Raw genomic sequence first — 19534 nt, forward strand, 5'->3', positions numbered from 1 at the left:
GTGAAGACAAAACTAAATTTAACTATAATATGCTTAATGCTTCAATAATATTTGATCATTTCTGTAAATGAGATTAATGGTTAGAGTCAGAGTCATCAATTTCCTGTGTATGATCTGGATTTGCTGAAGTGTTATAAAAATTCACAGATACAAAGAAAGGTGTACAGAACAAGATCTAGAGTGGCAAATCAAATTTTGCATTAGAATGTGTGTTGTTCTAGATTTTCCATTTGGATTTCCTCTGGATTCTCTTTGCAGGTTGAATAAAAAACAGAAAATCACAAGTATGTATGGCATCTCGTATTCACAGAATCATAGAACAGTTTGGGTTGGAAGGGACCTTAAAGACCATCTAGCTCCAACCCTCCTGCCATGGGACACCCCCCCCCCGCCCAAGCTGCCCCCAGCCCCGTCCAGCCTGGCCTTGAGCCCCCCCAGGGACGGGGCACCCACAGCTGCTCCGGGCAGCCTGGGCCATCTCACCACCCTCACCGTACAGAATTCCTTCCCAGTATCTTACCTAAACCCACCCTCTTCCAGTCTCAAACCGTCGCCCCTCGTCCTGTCACTACAGGCCCTGGTAAAACATCTCTCTCCACCTTTCTCGTAAGCCCCCTTTATGGATCAGGAGCCCACCAGAAGGTCTCCCCGGAGCCTTCTCTTCCCCAGGCCGGACAAGCCCAGCCCTCCCAGCCTGTCCTGACGGGAGAGGTGCTCCAGCCCCCTGACCATCTTCGTGGCCCGGCTCTGGACCCGCTCCAGCAGGTCCGTGTCTGTCCTGTGCCGAGGGCGCCGGGGCTGGGCGCAGCGCTGCCGGGGGGTCTCACCACAGCGGAGCAGAGGGGCAGAGCCCCCTCCCCCGCCTGCTGGCCAGGCTGCGGGTGACGCAGAGCCCGGGGTACAGCCAGCTCTCTGGGCTGCGAGCCACGTTGCTGGGTCATGCTGAGCTTGCCCACCAGCGCCCACAAGTCCTTCTCCTCAGGGCTGCTCTCAATCCGCTGTCCGCCCAGCCTGTGTTTGTGCTTGGGATTGCCCCGACCCACGTGCAGGACCTGGCACTCGGCCTGGTTGAACCTCATGAGGTTCGCACAGGCCCAGCTCTCCAGCCTGCCCAGCTCCCTCGGGACAGCATCCCTTCCCTCCAGCCTGTCGACCACCACCACGCAGCTTGGTGGTGTCAGCAAACCTGCCGAGGGTGCGCTCGATCCCACTGCGAGTGTCGCCCACAGAGATGGTCCCAGTACTGACCCCTGAGGTACACCACTCATCACTGGTCTCCACTTGGACATCAAGCCACTGGTTTCAATTCTTTGAGTGCGATCATATAGCCAATTCCTTATCCACTGAGCAGTCCACCTGTTAAATCCATGTGTCTCCAGTTCCGAGGCAAGGATGTCATGTGGGGCAGTGTAAAATGCTTTGCACAAGTCCAGGTAGATGACACCAGTTGCTTTTCCCTCATCCACCAATGCTGTAACCATGTCATAGAAGGCCATCAAATTTGTCAGGCATGACTTGCCCGTAGAGAAGCCATGTTGGCTGTCACCAGTCACCTCCTTATTTTCCATGTGCCTTAGCATATCTTCTAGGAGGATCTGCTCCAGGATCTTGCCAGGTACCAAGGTGAGACTGACTGGCCTGTAATTCCCTTGGTCTTCCTTATTTCCCTTCTTAAAAATGGGAGTTACATTTCCCTTTTTCCAGTCTGTGGGCCCCTCTTCCCTCCAGGGCTCTATCCCTTGGTACTCTACCAAGAAGATCCCTGCAGAGGCCAAAGTCTGCTCTCCTGAAGTCCAGGGTGTGGAGATTGCTGTGTACCTTCCTCACTGCCATGACTGCTCAAATATGATGGATAGTGGCCACTTCATCCACCAGTCCTCTCAGGACCCATGGGTGCATCTCATCAAGTCCCATGGACTTGTGCACCTTCAGGTTCCTTAGATGCTCTCAAATTATAGTGGGTGGTTCTTCATCCTCCCAGTCCCTGACTTCGCCTTCTGTGACTTGGGCAGTGTGGCTGGGCCACTTGACAGTGAGGACCGAGGCAAAAAAGTCATTAAGTACCTTAGCCTTCTCCATGTCCCAGGTAATCAGGTGTCCCATTTTCTTCTGGAGAGGGCTTACATTTTCCCTGGTCTTGCTTTTATCACTGACGTACCTACAGAAGCTTTTCTTGTTGCCCTTTGATGTCCCTGGCCAGATTTAATTCTGTCAGGGCTTTAGCTGTCCTAAGATGATCCCTGACTGCTTGGACAGTTTCTCTGTAATCTTCCCAGGCTACCTGTCTTTGCTTCCAGCCTCTGTAGGCTTCCTTTTTGTGTTTGAGTTTGTCCAGTCGCTCCTTGTTCATCCATGCAGGCCTCTTGGCATTTTAACCTGACGACTTCTTTGTTGGGATGTGTTGCTGCTGAGCTTGGAGGGGGTGGTCCTTGAATATCAACCAGCTTTTTCTGGGCCCCTCTTCCCTCCAGGGCTCTATCCCTTGGTACTCTACCAAGAAGATCCCTGCAGAGGCCAAAGTCTGCTCTCCTGAAGTCCAGGGTGTGGAGCTTGCTGTGTACCTTCCTCACTGCCCTAAGGATCTTGAGTGCCACCATTTCATGGTCACTGCAGCCAAAGATTACCTGCACGCAAGTGATCTGAGCATAAATACATCCTTCTAAAGTTAACTTACGCTCTCATAACAAATTTCTTGGTAGCTGTTAGACCATCTCCAGCACAGCTGTGGTATCTGCCATCGTTAGACAGAGGGCATGATGGTCTACCAGGTCTCACATTCATGAGGATGGCATAGTATAACTAGTTAATATGCTGTTTACCCCTTCGGATACTTCATTTGCCACATGCTTCTGCTATATGGTGCTTATGTAAGTTCAGAACTTGATGCTTTTTTATAAATATGTGCTGAAAATAAGATAAAACAGAGACTGTAGGCAGCTGGTTTTAACTTATATCTAAACATGGCATTCAAATGTTAATTGGGTGAATAAATCTTGTTCATTTAACAGACATGAAAATGTCAGTGGAATAAAACTTTATCACAGGATAATGGTTTCTGACACCTAATAAATGCAAGATGAAGCTACTTATTGAAAGTAGATCAAAATATTCTGTTGCTGTTTGCCAAAAACAAATATTCAGGAAAAATTGACATGCTTATTTTCTGAAGTGCTTGACACTAATATCATGGCTTAGTTCTGACCATAATTCGCAACCAAAACCTGGTGCACCAAAGCTATATAAATGCAACTCAATAAAAAACTATGGGCATGTAGGTTACCAAAACGCAGTAAACTTTTGTCTGCAGAATTTTGTTCCTTAGATTTTTTCCACTCACACTGTGAATTGCATGTATTTACATGAGACAGCTGTTCACGATACTGTTTTGTGGTTTTAAATATGTCTTGTCCAAGCATTGTTACACAAAATTAGTTTAACTTCACACCTTACAACCAGAGCAGTAAGTTGTTACTATCAGGTGACAGAGAAGAAAGCTGAACAGGGAATTTGGGGTAGTTTTATCAGCACCTTCAGTCAGGGTTTCAGCAATGCTGTTTTTGGAGTTACAGGGGCAGAAAGAGGTCAGTCATGTTTTGCTGTTATTTTTTACATCTGCTTCCAGATAATCTGTATTTTCAGATTTACTTTTGCTATTCTGTATTAAAGATATAGCATGATTAAGAGCTTTAACCTGTGGGTGGTTGTTTCCCTCTCCCCCCCCTCACAGATGGAAGACCTTTAACTCTGGATGAAATATGGAAGAGTGTTCATGCATGCTACCAGGCTCGTCTGCTGGAGGGGCCCTGGGACACTATTACACAGCAGGTGAGAAACCACTGGTCCTTTACAAAATTGATGAATGCAATATATGCCTGGATCCTCAATGGACTTTTTCCCCCCCTGGACACAGATAAAATGCATAGAAGTCTTAACTGAGTTTGTGCTGAGCCAGTTACCAACAGTAGTTTTAGTCCTGAATTTTGAAGGATATGTAGGGGTTCATCATGTAAGACTTAACATGACAGTATCTCTCATTTAAAATACTTCTCCAAAGCTGGTCCTGCAAACTTCAGGCAATTTCTGAGTAGTCATGGAATTGAGTAAATACAAAAGTAGACTTATGTATCTAAGTAAAATATATTTGTGTGACATTTCATGGATTGTCTATTAATCAAATTACCAAAAAAGACTGTGTAATTTTCCATTTTAAATAGACTTGCAAACTCTGGGCTTGAAGGAGAGAAAATTGGTCTCTCAGTCAAATAATAAATTATTGCTGACTAATGTCTTGAAGAATCAGTAGTTAATGAATGCCATGTTTTAGAACAAGAAGCAGATTAGTAAACTCTGATATCACTGCCTTCTGTTAAAGCTATTCAAATCACTTTTATTTAAAGTGGTTTTAAGTCACCAGATCGTTTCAGCAACAGTTGCCAGACTTGTGATGGCTGTCTTGAAAACAGTCATACTCGTTCAAGGAACAGTGAGATATGGTTCAAGCTGAGTTCGTTGCTCTGGTTTCTTCCCTCGGCTCCAGGCCTCCAGTGCGAGTTTGGACAAAGAACAGAGACTCTTTGGGTGCGAATTTGTTACCATCAGACAAAGATACTAATGTGTTCTTTCTTCCTCCCCTTTCCTTCCTTGACTTTTTGATTTTAGCTGATTCCAGGCACACAGGTCTCTTACTATAGCAGATGGCACAACAGGGATGTAACCTCAACTGAATTCTGCAGGTGGTTCCTTAATTCAACTAATACAATTTAATTACAGGATGCCTATTTGTAGATGGTACTCAATTATGGGAATGCAAGCAGCACTCATGTTTTTGCAGCCACAAACTGTTATTTATGTTATAATAGCTCCCTGAGAACCTTACAAGCATTGTTTTTTTGATGTCTGCTGGACTTGTCTGATTTCCTGACTTGCCTGCTGCAGAATGAAGGTGAGAAGGTTAGGTTTTAATAAAATAATTTAATACGGTAGCAGATAACTGCGCAAGAAAAGTATTGTAGTTCAGATTTTTCGGTAAAATTTTACAATTTGTAGCTGAAGTTCCACATTTGCAGCTAAATCATGAATGTTTCTGCATAGAGAGCCAGAGGATTCGATTAACTTTGCCTTCACAGTTCCCACCTTCTTACATTCCTAGACCAGTAACTCTGTGGTCAGATGCTAGGTATCCCGTAGGGCTGACACCTATGGTATTTCCCAGGTGAGCTGTTCTGGCTTGTGGGTAGTTTATATTCCCACCTGCAAAAATGTACAGGAGAATCTGCTATGTGCACTCTAGAGGTAGTGTGCCTTCTCGATGCTCATATTATACTGTGGCCTGAAGCCATGTTCAGGCTCCTCTCTAGAAAGCACAATCTCTTTCTGTTTGTCTGCAACAGCCTGCAAGAACCTACAGCTCTGTATAGGTAATAAATCATAATGCAATACTACTGAGAATAAAGCATAAACAGTATGTTTGGAATGTGTAAAATCAGAGTGGTGGAAGCCAAAATGAAAACCAGGTCATTCCCACGCAGAGATTATTTTTACCTCTTAAGCAACAGTAAAGTAAAACTGTCCTGCATCTAATAACTAGAGATGTGTGTGAGATACTTACACTCAAAAACTTGCAGAAACAGGTTTTATGGCTGATAAAATGTGTAGAGTGCTGAACCTGTTGTCTTCGTGACACCTCTCCAGATGTGGTTCAGCCAACATGAGTCCAGTGACAAACACAAACTGAGATGTAAAGAAACAACAGCAAGTTGCCCATGAGCCAGCAGTGTGCCCGTGTGGCCAAGGTGGCCAGTGGGATCCTGGGGGGCACGAGGAGGAGCGGGGCCAGCAGGTGGAGGGAGGTGACCCTCCCCCTCTGCTCCGCCCTGGTGAGGCCGCATCTGGAGCGTGTGCCCAGTGCTGGGCTGCCCAGTTCACCAGAGACATGGAACTGCTGGAGAGGGTCCAGCAGAAGCTACGAAGCTGATGAGGGGCCAGAGCATCTCCCTTACGAGGACAGGCTGAGAGAGCTGGGCCTGTGTAGCCTGGAGGAGACCGAGAGGGGATCTCACTGATGTCTACAGATGTCTTAAGAGCGAGTGTCAGTAGGACAGGGCCAGGCTCTTTTCAGTGGTGCCCAGTGACAGGACAAGGGGCAACGGGCACAAACTGCAGCCCAGGCAGTTCCACCTGAATATGAGGAAGAACTTCTTTACCTTGAGGATGATATTAAGGTGACTTCCATTACATAAGATTACAAGCTAAGTTAAACTCTTTATCCTAGAGTAATATAGACTATACTTCAGGCTGATAGCACAATACTGGAACTGCTGGCAGGTAGCAGAAGCCAGATAAGTTGAGATCCTGTGCTAATTGCACTGCATGATTTGGAATTAGTTTACTTTTTTTCCTGTGCCATTTGTATGTACGCCTTCTCCCTGAAGACCCTATACCAGTGGCTCAAGGACACTGAATTCCACTGACTTCAGTGAAGTTAGCCTGCTTTACATCAGTATTGAACTTGGTCCGAAGGCCCCAGCTGCATTCCTGGATTGCAAATGTACTTTCCCACATGACTACAAGGCCTCCAGGAAAGTGGCTTCAAGAGGTCTACAGTTTTGATTTTAGGTGAAAGCAGAAAGGCAGCAGGCAGCGAGAGTGCATTTGCTTATGGTCATTCAGTCAAGTGATAAGAGGGAATGTATTGTTTGTGGAAGCATGCATCTCTGGATGTATCAGAGCAGAGAAGAGCGCCAGTACAATTAGCGGGGTCAACGCTGTTGCGTTTTCAGTGTCAGCAACCGCTAGTGCAACAAACACTTCCCCTTGTAAACTGAGAGATGCATACGCCAGTGCAACTGTAAAACAGCGGTAAAAATCAGAGTATTCTCAAAAGAATTATGAAAGACAATAAATTCATACTGTAAGCACTAGCCTGCAAGCCTCAGATCAAAGCAAGGGTTAGGTCTACAAGAAAAAGAGTACTTTTCTCCCCTCAAATGAATCAGGGTTCTGAACTGAAATACTGAGTTTTCTCTTCTCTTTCTGTTTTTCTGCTGACCCATTTTGTTATGTGGGTTAGGCTTTGCCTGCAGGGACACAGATCGTATAATGCAAGTCACTGGGCAAACTCACAAAGTCAGGCTTGAACTCTCAGTACACGTGAACAGCAGAGAGAGAAAAGGCTTAGGATTTTGCTCCAAAACAGATACAAATTTTAAATTCTAAAGCAATCCACCACTGAGAAGAAAAATTGAGCTTAGCATTGTTCACGTGTAATGTTCCTTAACTTTTAACTAGTGCTGATTTTGTACTTTGATTCAATAATTGACAGATTAGGAAAAGAAAGTAACACTGCCTTTTTTTCTCCCAGATCCAGGATCTTACACTAATAATTTAGAACCTACATTCCATGTATGTTATGAAATGTGGGTGCCATGCCTGTACCCAGTTTTGATACAACTATATTTTGGCTTATAGTCTGTATGGTGAAATATAGCTGAGATCAAGAACTGACACATTGCCTAAGCTGCAAAGAATATAGCTTTTTGGCTATTACATTGCCAAAAAAACCCCAAGTTTTAGGTAAAATTTGAACTTTTTTATTTATTTATTATTATTGTGGAAAGTCACGCTCATTTTCAGAGAAAGCATCTTCATATACTTTTACTGACTAGATTGTTTTTATTGCAAAAAGCAGAAGTCAGCTCATTACCTTCGTATAAATAAATCAACATGATAAGGTTGCATAGTATTTTATAATGATAATTGATAAATGGTGATGATTTAATTGCACTTCCTCTAGTAATAATCTTAAAATGCTCAAATGAAGTTCCTATGATTGGCTTTCTTGTGAGTTAAATCTCCCTAGAGTCTTCAGTCATCCCTTTTCTACATCCAGTGATAACTTGCTTTGGCTGTTTTAAATAATACAAATCAATTATAACACACAGCTGTTTAACAAAACTTCTAAATGTTGCTACAGGTCTCTGTGGGTGTTTCCTGATGGCTTATAATGACATCAATTGAGCACACCTGGTAAGATCTGTGTGAGCTGGAAGTAGCTTAATTCTGCAATGGCAGGAAAATTAAGGAGTATTTATGGATTACTGTTGCATTTCAGAACTGTTGCCAATTGTGATTTTAGCTTCTTTTTACCAAGAGCTGGAAATGCAATTGCAGACATTGCATGCCCAACTCCTGAACAGTTTACTTGTTACTTGGTGGGTGCTTTCAAGGGTATCCTGTATGAGTTAATTCTCTCTACACGTTCTACACAAAAGAATGTCTCTTCACTTTTTTGCATTAATGGATTCTTTACAAGAAGCTCCCTTCCAAGTCCGTGTACCTTTCCTGAACTGCAGACAAATACAGCTTTCCTCAGTTGGATTTTCCCATTCAGCTTGACTTAGGGTGGAATCCCAGCCCTGCATCCCTCATACCACCATACTGGGTAACCTTCCAGGCCCCTCTGGCTGCCAGCCCTGGTGTTTTTCCTGACTGCATTGCTGTTTAAAAGTACTTATTAAGCCAGTTAAGTATCAGCTGTAAAGAGCTGGTAAGACATCCAGATGTTTGGAAGAGGACAGGAGGAGAAGACAACAGATGTCAGGTTGAGAGAGCTTGCAGATAGGGTGAAGGCAAAAATAACACTGGGGCTCCTGGGGAGATTTCAACTAATAGTGGAAAACAAAACCGAGACACATTCTCCAAAATCTCAGGCAAGTGTGTCCAGCTAAAAGAAAGTTACAGTAAATGGGAAGAAAAGCCTAGACAAAAGAATAAAGTAAGTTATTGTGGTAATGGATGGCAGCAAGAGACAGATGTAATTTGCTTGCATGTACTCTGATATTCAGCAGAGAAATCCAGTACAGTTTTAGGTAAGTGTATAGTGGCATTGGGTAAAACATCTCAAACATAATGGTCCTTTGTGTAATGCAACAACAGATCCACCACATCAGTGTCCAGGTATAATATATCAGAGGCATAGTTAAATTGGCAGCAGTCCAAAAGTGCCATGGTCAAATGCTAAATGATGAGGCAATTTGAAAGGAAAAAACCACCAGAATTGGAAAAAGTTTCAAAAACAAGGAACAGAGAGTAGAGACTAGAAATGAAACAAGGGAGAGGGATCTTCCCGATTATAAAGGTGAACATACGGTAGTGCATGATTTATCAACTAGAAATTTAAAAAATAAAGGTAACTGAAGTTTAGTTAAGCTGTAAAGGCTACATTTTACTTTTTTATCATTTTGGAAATCTCCCCCAGGGTGAATGGGAGATGTGAAGCAGCAGAAAGTGACTGTGTGGTTATAGCCAGAACTTCAGTCTTCTAACTATGCAGTATTAGGTCCTTGCTGTAGAAGTTGCAAATACAGAGGACATAAGTACCTGACAATACCAGATTTTGTCCTCTTAAATTTTAGAAACCTGCTTTTCAAAATTATGGCCTGGTAATCACAAGGATTTAAGATCATAGTAACTTCACCAGGTACTATATACACACTTCCATGTAAGCTGTATGTATTATTGCACACAGCAGTAAAGCTGCTTTGAAAGTTTTAATGTATGTCTAATGGCCAAACTTTCAAATAATGATTGAACCGTTTAAAAATGTAAATAACAAAACTGAACAGAGATGCTCAGCTTGTCTTAGTGAATCATATTTACGTTTTTTCCACTGCAAGGTAACTCATTGTCTGTGAAAAGCTTTGAGATGACAGTCTTCAAGACTGAAGCTCTTTTTTTGTTAGAATGGGTATGGGATAGGTGTTGGTAGTACATTAATTTTCATCCTGGTGTGGCTAGGTGCTCCAAACCTATGAGGTACCTACATCAAGGACCAAGAGAATAATGTAGTCTCCACATCCAGTTAAGTTTTCTCCAGAGAGCGTGAAATGGTGCTGGACTGGTGATGTATACAGTTACCTATTAAAAGGTAGACTGAGATCCGTTTATTTACCAGGCACTTTCTGAAATTTGTTTAAGAATTATAGAATATTTATTGCAGTGAAAAAATGGATAAAGACACTAGTAATTTTTCATCCTTTCTTTGCCCTGATGGGTATTTATAGAAGTGTATACATAGTAGAATGACTTCAGCAGGAAGAAGTGAAGCATTCTCACCTCAGAGTACCATGTAGGTCAGTGGTGAACTGCTCTCCTAGGAAGTCAAGAGATTTACTCTAAATCAAGCAGAAAAAAAATCTGAATCTAGGTCTCTTATGTCTCAGGTGAGTTTTCTGCTTGCTTGTGGAGTAAAGGGGAGGTAATAACTGCCTTCTCATCTTTCTTTTTGATACGTTTGTGCAAGATCTGCTTTGGTAGGCATGCTGCATGAATGCCTATGGGCTACCTGCATTGTTGTCATAGACATACTCTGGGAGCCATATCAGGGCATAGGCCATAAACTGATCACCGTTTCAAGATGTAATTGTTTATGCACATGCCCAGTGACATAAATGTGTTTTGTTTTTTTTTTCTGTGGGGAGAGACAACACCAAGCAGCATGCATTTCTAAGACTACAGTGAAGCTGAGTAGTAATTTTAAGAATTTTAGATACAAGCCCTTGAACATATATGCCCAAGCCCATTTTTTTATTCTTGTCACTTGTGCAAGTCCATGTCTTGGTTATTTTTTGCCTGTGTGGAAGCAAACTAGCATGAGAATTTTAAAAGCCGATGAACGAACCTGGCCACAGTCAGTTCCAGGTATAACCAAAAATGTTAACAGTGTGATGTCCTAAAGCCTGACCTTCCCTTGAGAAAACAAAGTCATAAACACCACCCAAGTATATGTGCTAAGGCTTAATCAATGCTTAGTGATGATAGGATATAAAATCAAACATCTGAGGATAGAAATCAAATTGCATTATTACAGGAGGCTTAACAGTTGGAAAATTGCCCAATAAAACAAGAAGGAAAGCTTGGTGACTTGAAGGTCCTGCAGAAATAGTCTAAAAAACTAATCTGTGAATCAGGGCTCGGAAAGATTGTGGAAATTACAGAGCATATGTTTCTGTACATCCCTCCCCATCCTACCCTTTTTAGCCAAAACTGTTGAGATGCAGTTACTTCTACTATCAAAATGTGACTTGGAGGTGTGTGTGCAGGGCTTGGTTCTGGATTTGCCAACCATAAGTCAGCGTTTTGCTTGTTCAGTGCTTTGCTGTCACTTCAGAAGAAGACATTCAGATCATTCTGATACTGACGGTAAATGCAGCAGTTTGTGAGGACAGTGCAAAGCCTCTGCATTGTATTAACTCAGATCTTCTGCCAGTCTGGAATTCTGCTTCCAGAAGGGTGAAAAAAACCTTCTGGATTCTTAAGAATGATGCATTTCTGTGGTTGCATTGATTTTGTTATTCTGCCACTCTGTCTTCTCATAAAACTTGTTTTTCATGAGCCTCCTTCATGGCACTGCAGAAAAGGTAAACCTAGTAGTCTTATGAATAGTGATCTGTGCAAATACACTTTCCTTCAAAGTTTATTTGTCCTTTGTTGTGTTCCTGCAGTTCTATAACCTTGCATAAATGCTTAAATATGGCAGATCATTGTTGTCTATGCAGTGGTCTATTAAAAGATCCTCTAGAGCGCTTCAAGTCTTTGCTTAAAGGCTCACCTTAAAATAAAAAACTATAGACTGTTGATACCAATACTAGCCAAGTGAAGACTGAAAGGGATTCTGCTGGTTTCCTTCTTCATTGTTCATGCATCTTTAGGTGCAGACTGTATAACCCTTTTCGGAGTCCTCATCTACAATGAATAAAGCTGTTTCCATTTGCTAATAGCACTTCTGCTACAAAAAGGGATGAGTTAGCGACTCTGTCCCACAGTGTACTGGATCTTAAGTTTCAGGGTAGTAAGTGATAAGGAATTCTGTGTCTTGTTTTTTCCTCAACATTCATTTCTCAATTTTGTCTGAGGTGGGTGTTTCTTTTCTGTCATTTGATACTTAGGAGGTAGCTGTAATATAATTTCTGTTACATGTCCATTCTGTCATATACAAAGTAGTCAACCAAACCTAAACTACCCAAATAACAGCACAGAACTGCACTATTTCAATATTTATCCAGGGTCTGCTCTTTTTCAATATGTAGTTAAGAATCTGGAAGATGTATTCTTTATAGTACTTCAATAATCCTGTCCATTACATCACTTAATTTATAGCAGTGTTAACAGAAAAATCAATAAACATTATTTCTAAAATGTCAAGGATGTTAATGATGTGATTTAAAAAAGGAAAAGGATTCAAAACTCTGAACAGAACACATTGATGTAGTGTTGTAGAGGCACATCTTGCTGAAACTGTGGTAGGGAGGATTTAAATCATTATGGCTCAGTCATCTTGAAAAATGTGTGTAGGTCGCTATTCTTAGACATACAAATCTTTCTTGCCATATTGTGGGATTTTGCTAAGTGGGGGAGACTGTATACAGTATATCTTAACAGAAGGTTGCTAAGATCGCTCTTAAATCATTTTGAGTCATATCAACAGTTGCTATGGAACCCCTGCTAATATTTTTGGAAAATTATTAGTACAACTTCCTGAGGAAAGGGAGTCTTACCAGTATTGTTTAGAAAGCTGTTTCACAGAAAAAAATCTTAAGAATGGGAAGGCTGGGTAAATACTTATTTCCAAATAAAATTTTCTGTCATGTATTGAACTTCTGTGGTTTAAACCAAGCAGTAGTATTGTACAAGCTAGCGAGTAGGTTTATGTTAAAACTAAGCATTAATTAATATTGTGTAGCTGCCCTACAGTTTAATCATGCTTTTCCCAGTAAGGCTTTATGGACATAAACTTAGTCCGACCAATTTCGTAGGAGGAAAAGATCAAATAGTGGACTGATAATAAATGATGTAGAGTAAATACAGAGGTGTAATGGATAATTTACATGTAGAGAGAAAAAGCAGTAGGAGAATCTGTGTGCCAGTTTCTGGGGCACAATTCAGGGTAGACTTCCAAGCACTGGTACTGTTGTTACTTGAGTTGATCAGCTATTCTGAAATGAAGAGATGAAGCTATTTTCCAGACAGATACGTAATTAATAGAACAAATTGCAATCTAATAGTATTGATTATCTTGATTTTTTTTCTATTTCTGTAGAAAAACTTTTCAGTGCTACACACTGCATTTATCTAGCAGTGACTTTGCTCTCACAGAGCTTCCCGGCAGAGATTTTGTGGAATAAGTTGTAATAGCATGTTCCCTCCCTGGTCTGGCATTTCCCCTTGTATGCTGCGGTGGGTTGCTCTTCTGTCTTTCCCCTGCTACAACCTCTAACAATTCACTACTGGAATGAAGCTGGTTACTGAATTGTAACTGAATACCCCTTATTGAATGTTTTTGTGAAAAATTATAAAATACACAACAACATTGACTGCACAGTATGAAAGAAGTGGATATCGTATGTGATGCATTTAGCTCCATTTGAAAGGCAGTTGGTATGGTCACAAAGCATTGATAATTTTGTAACACATTCCCTTTTTGTTTTCTGCAGCAAGGGCTTTTGGCAGGTGGGGTTGGTTGTTGGCTTTTTTTGTAATTAATAAAAAAAAGTATTCTAGGTGCTATTTAAATGTGAGTTAGGTATCCGTGTTAACAGAAAGCAGTTTGTACTTAAGCACCTGTGCACTCAGGTTTTGGAAGTAGATGGTATCAGCAGTTCAGAAGCATTTAGACAAATTCATGAGACCACTTGTGGATGGACCACAGTAGATGCAGAATTACCAGGAAGGAATGTGTCCTCCGTCATCCTTAGTAATGCAGACGTGCTGGAGCAGTACAGGGGCAGTTGACCACAGAAAGAGGCCAGACTTGTATTCTCCCAAAATAGCTTTTCCAACTGCCGCGGATGGAGTCAGGATGTATTGCTAGATGGGCTGTTGGGGCAATCCAGTCAGTCACTTAAGTTTTTAAGGCAGTCTGGGGTTCAAAAAAAAAAGGAAGTGAATTCTTCCAAGGAGGTGAAATTACTCCATGTAGTCAGACTTGTATATGAAGCTGTATACAATCTCCAAGGATCTCAAAACCGGCTGGAAGTCAACTGGAGTCCCTTTTTGGCGCCTCTGTTGGTGTATTGTGTTTCTAACTGCACAGCAGCCTGGTTGAAGAACGACCACCCAAAATCCCAGTGCAGAATGGGCACTGTGGCTCCTGTAGGAATGGTGGGTTCAAGCTCCCATAAGCTGCAGCTCTTCTGTGCTCTCAGGGGAAAGCTTGGTGTTTCAGTCATGTGTTGACTGAGACACTGATGTGATCAGAGTCTTTTAAACTCTGAACGACCATTTCAGTGTCCTTTTGACATTTTCTGTTGCCCGCCTTTTTCATACCAGCATTTGTTGTTCTGGTGGTTTGCTAATCCCTGTTCTAACCTCTGACTCCACCAGCCGTGCTGCGTACAGAGAACCGTAAGTACATTGGGGAAACTTGTGGCAGAACCGACTTTTAGGCAGTAGAAAGTTTATAGCTTTATATTGAATCTGTCATTAGAGGAATCACCATGAATATTGACAGTCCTACAATGTCTTTGTTAGAACATTGGGTATTCAGTTTCGGTAGTGATTCAAAGTACTTGGTCCAACAAACGTTATTTCAAATGACAGGTAATACAAGGTGCTTTGACTGGAGGAGGGGAGCACAGACATCGGCTGCTGCAGGGAAAGAGGACGAGCAAAGGAAGTCTTCCCTTGGCCTGAACTCAAAATGAGGGTTGAGTCACAGTTCTGCAGACATGCCATTGCCTCCTTATATCTGATACTGTTAAATAAGTGTTCTGCTCTGCTGCAGCAGAAATTTGCTTTCCACATTACCTTGTGGTAATTGTCTGTCTTCCGACTGTTACAGCTATCAGTCATACTACCTTCTTGATAAACAGTAAAGAGAGAAGACAGGAATATATGGCTTCCTGTTTGCTGGTTACACTATTTCAAACTCAGAAGTCTTACAAAATCTCTCTTCCCAATATCTTTTTGTCCAGGATTTCCTGGGTTTATAAAACAAACCCTTTTGGGGCACATTCGTCAAATGCCAGTATGGATTTTTTTTCTTAACTTACCATTTTTTAATCAGGGTAGGAAATCTGTCTCCAATATCTTTCCCATACTTCCACAGCTTGTTGGATCGTTCAGTTTTGCACCTTAGATGAATCTCATAACTTAAGAACAGATTTTAAATAGTAATTAATTAAGACTATATGCTACATAAGTGAAATGGTGACAACTGAATTAATCTTATTTTGGCAAGCATGGAAGAAGAATCATCTGTTTATTTTCTTAGGAAAATGGCTGAGATGCCATTTCTTGACAATATAACTATGGACCTGCCAGTTTTTAACTATAAAGTTTTCTTAAAGAATCCAAAATGCAAGTTACATGCTTGTGAGAAGTTTAAGCTTTAAAAATGTAGCTTGGTCTGAGCGTCACCTAGTGCTTTGATTCCTCTTGTTAAAATTTTTAATTCAAATCTTACTTTATATATATGTGTGTGTATATATATACACACACACACACATAAATATAGAAATATGTACTAGCAGTGTTGGCTGTTCTTAATTAATGTTGTGCTTGTCCTGCATGATTACCTCTTAGGTATGCCTTTAAAGGGTCCTGTGTTAGCTATTCAGTAGCTTTTAAAAAATAATGAGATTATGAACTGTAAAAAAGGATCACCATCCTCTCAGAACTGTAAATATTCTATAATCACAGAGATTTTGGGGATGAAATACAAAATAGGTCTTGGTCATCTAGTTATATTTATATTCTGTAGTATCAAGTATTACAGTAGTAAGTTAGCTCTGCACAAAAAGCACATTTGTACATCAGGTCTTACGGCAGTCCTCTCTGTTGTTAACATTCTCCTAGTTACAGAAATCACTATATAGAGAATGTATTTATCTTTTGAGGACACCTAAAATAGGAAGGCCTTGAAGATGCAGAGTAAACTGAAGTAAAACTTCTGATTTAAACCCATTTCCATCTGCCACCTTTGAAAGCACTTTACTGCTGGCAAACTGGCTTTGTCTGTGACTTTCTAACTTGCACTGTGCATTGTACAGGAGAAGTAAAGCTGTCTTCGAAGATAGTGAATAGAGCTATTGTTCCTCTTTCGGATGTACCCTGATAGTTCTGATAGCTTTAAAAATGGAAAAGCAAGATTGATGTTTTTGTGGCATCAAACTGTAGACATGCTCAGCTGTCACATTCAGCAGAAGCTGCAGCTGTCAATGTAAGTAGCAATAAGTTAGCAATATAGAAGTGATGTGAGGTCTGTCCGAATGAAAAGATGGTTTTATCGCAAGCTGTAGTCAAGAGGCAGCAATCAGGCTGTGATCAGCCAGGCTTAATTACATTAGCAGGGTTTTCGTTTACGAGAAGAGCAGTTTGTGCCATGAAGTGTTTGTTTCTTCAGAACCTGCACTTCTACCTTTGTGGCCGCGATGGATTTGAAACAGCAGGTACAAAGAGGTAGGTGTGGTTCGTCTTAAGAAAGTTCTGGCTGCGTTAAGTGTCCTGGTATGTTTGTGTTGTAGGATGTGCCAAAGTGACTCCGTTTTCCTCAGAAAAACTTAGCCGTTTCATTTGTTGCCTCTTCAGCTTGGACTTCATATTTGATGAAATAAGGATAGGATCCAGCTTAGTTGGCTGTGTGGCGTTAGTAGTAGTGAAACATTAATAAAAACTTGTCTCTAAAGTTAGTTGGTATGTCTTTCGAAATACATAAGGAAGAGATAGATTAAATCATAAGGGCAATTGCAACAGCTCTTCTGCAAAGAACTTGAGCATAAATCAAAATCCCTCTGCAGCCTTCTTCTCAAAAAGATGTTCAGTAATGACAGAAATTTGCTTTTTTTGGTGTGGTTTGCACTTATTTGTCTCATTGGGGTCCCTTCAAGTTTTCCCTTGCTTAGTAGCATTGCAGATTTATTTTGATTGTCTAAGAAAATGCAGGAGAACAGTGGTAGTTGCATTTTCGTAGTCATTCTTCAGCACCCGTTACAGACAGAAGTAGGCTGTTTCATCTTCAATGGGCTTAGCAGTGGGAGTGCTTCTCCCGGTTTTATGGCGAAGTTACAGAAACTTTCCTCACTTTTTATCAGTAGAATGGCTTGGCTTCTGCTTGTAAATTGAAATCAAGGTGACTATAAATATGTTACCTGTCCCAGATAATAAACTGTGTCCCATGCCCCCAAGGATAAATAGCTTTTTTGGAGCTGATGACTTCTTTTTAAGCTTTTTTGGAGCTGATGTCTATTACAGCAAGCACATTTCTTTCAACAGCCATTTTGCCTTTTCTGATTTCTTTTTTCTGTTTTTTTTTCCAATTACAATTTCTCTGTATCAATCCTATTAATAAAACATTATTTTTATGAATGGCTGCATTAATAGAAATGTTGTGACCTGTGTCAGTAGAATGGAGAAGCCCTATAGAATTACTATCCTAACAACAGCTTTGTTACTATGATCTATGTCTTCTGTCAGGATGATAAAAGTTCCCTGTGTAATTGTAGTTCCTTAACATTGCGTCTTTCTAGTGACAGCTGTGGCTGTCCTGTTGCCTTTGCAATCACCATTACCAGTCCTTGTAAACACAACACGCATATACTCATCTGGCTTCAGTGCTCAGGCTTAAAGTCTCCCTAGACCTCATTCATAAAAACATTACTCAGTTTTTACACCTGAACCTGAGAACATGTGTAATTTAAGCATAAAGTAATCCTTTTGACTTCAAGTTTAAGTTCCACATGTGCACAGTTACTCTTCTGGTCGTGGGACACACAGTCAATCTGGAGAACATGATTTTATTACTTCCTTTCTCAATGAGTAGACTTAGGGTTTATTAAAAAGTAAGTTATTATTGATGTATATAAAAATAAGGGATGAGAAAGAGATAAGACTGTGATTTCAAGAACATAAAATATTTATAGTATCTTGAGTGAAGGATTTTTACTTAAAAACAGGCACTTGTTTCGGTAACTGTGGTCAAAAATTGGTGAAAAGGGAAGAGCATGCAACTTATTTATTCATTGCATCACTATTTCCATTTCCCTAAAAAAGAGATGATAGGGGACATGTTTTATTAATCCTGCCACCTTTTTCTGATCTGATGACTGGAATTGTGAATGGTGCTGGGAAAGCGTCTGAAAAGAATTGGTCCTGGCTGTGGTGTTTGGTGGTAGTATCCTGCGTGAAAGTTTTGAAACCCCTCCATGAATGTATTTTTTCAAAGCAACATCATGCAGACTGGATGGGAGAAGAGGCAGTTTCAGGCACAAATCCATTTTGCACTACCATAAATGTTATGATGGATGCTTGAAGGCAGTTTAATGTAGCACTGGAGAAAATAGAAGCCATTTCTACTGGAAGAACTCCAGTTATGACAGAGAAAATAAATGGTGCTGTTACAAGAGATGTATTGACAACAAAATATCTGCTGGCTGCGGGAGAGAACAGCAGGTACAGTACAGATACCTACAGGCAATTACCTGAAGTAATACTTATTTTTAGTTTAAGTCTGACATGGATAGGATTTCCTATAGGCACTGCTTGATAGAATGTCCAATCTGACAGGCATTTTAGACTTAATTATACTTACACTTAGGAACTACCCAGTCTTCGCTACAGTTCATATTCATGTCTTAACATTTCACTGTACTGCAGAGGAGAGAGGATGAAATTAGTTTTTTACACCTTAACTTGTGATGACCCTGTGAGGGGCAGTCCAGTTTCATTAGTAAGTGATGACGGGACGGGTGAAGGATGGTTGATCAAACCTTCACATCCATGATGGACTTCGTGGGAAGAGGCCTTCGTACGCCACACAGTAATAGCTGCTGCTCAGCTGAAATGTTTTCAGTGCTCTGGGAACCTGCAGCAGTCATTTTTTGTGGCTCAAGCGTACTATCTAACATAAACCTCAGTGGAAGAGGTTTAAGCTCACCAGTTTAACCTCACAACTGAGGCAGCTCAGTGACTGTGCACAGATGGCTATAGTTGCGCAGCTAACAAGCAGTAAGCTGTTGTGCTGCCAGTGCTCAGTCACGTCCAATCTTGTGTGGCATTCCTAAATGTAACTACATTCATTTTCGATCTGCCCAAACAGACATTTCACATCTTTCATCCATCTCTCTCTTGTATGGTTTTGTATGGGAAGAGTTGAGGTCACAGCTACAGAGATGGGTACAAAACATACATTGTTGCCAAGTCTCCTTCAAGTCGCCTAGTGAAGACGTTTTTCTACAGAAAAAGCAAAAAAAGCATTTTGAGTTTTCAGATTCAATGGAGCTAATGGCTGCCTGTAAAAGTTTTATTTTCCATGAAAGTTGGGTCGGACTCAGAGGGATATGCAGATGTATGATGGACTCCAGTGTACGGTGCTGAACAGTGTTAAGAATCAGCCTCATAGGTAGATGGATACAAGATCATAGAGGTACAAGAAAATAATGCTGTTGATTTCAAATAAACTGTATGCCAGTGTTATTACTGTCCAGAAGAGTTGTGGCAACCTGCAAATGGGTTCTTGCTGTACTATGCCAGTGAGTAATTG

The 19534-nt window shown here is 41.1% G+C and overlaps 1 protein-coding gene across 2 annotated transcripts in view; it reads left to right on the top strand.

The window, feature by feature from the left end:
- ATG10 (autophagy related 10) overlaps positions 1–19534 on the top strand; it is a 90047-nt gene that overhangs the window by 57821 nt on the left and 12692 nt on the right. For both annotated transcript variants that reach the window (XM_055790480.1, XM_055790479.1), the window contains exon 5: positions 3728–3825. In XM_055790480.1, the coding sequence (XP_055646455.1) occupies positions 3728–3825 (98 nt within the window). The remainder of the gene's footprint in view (positions 1–3727; positions 3826–19534) is intronic.

This window comes from Falco peregrinus, chromosome Z (genome assembly GCF_023634155.1).
Source record: "Falco peregrinus isolate bFalPer1 chromosome Z, bFalPer1.pri, whole genome shotgun sequence".
Classification (NCBI taxonomy): domain Eukaryota; kingdom Metazoa; phylum Chordata; class Aves; order Falconiformes; family Falconidae; genus Falco; species Falco peregrinus.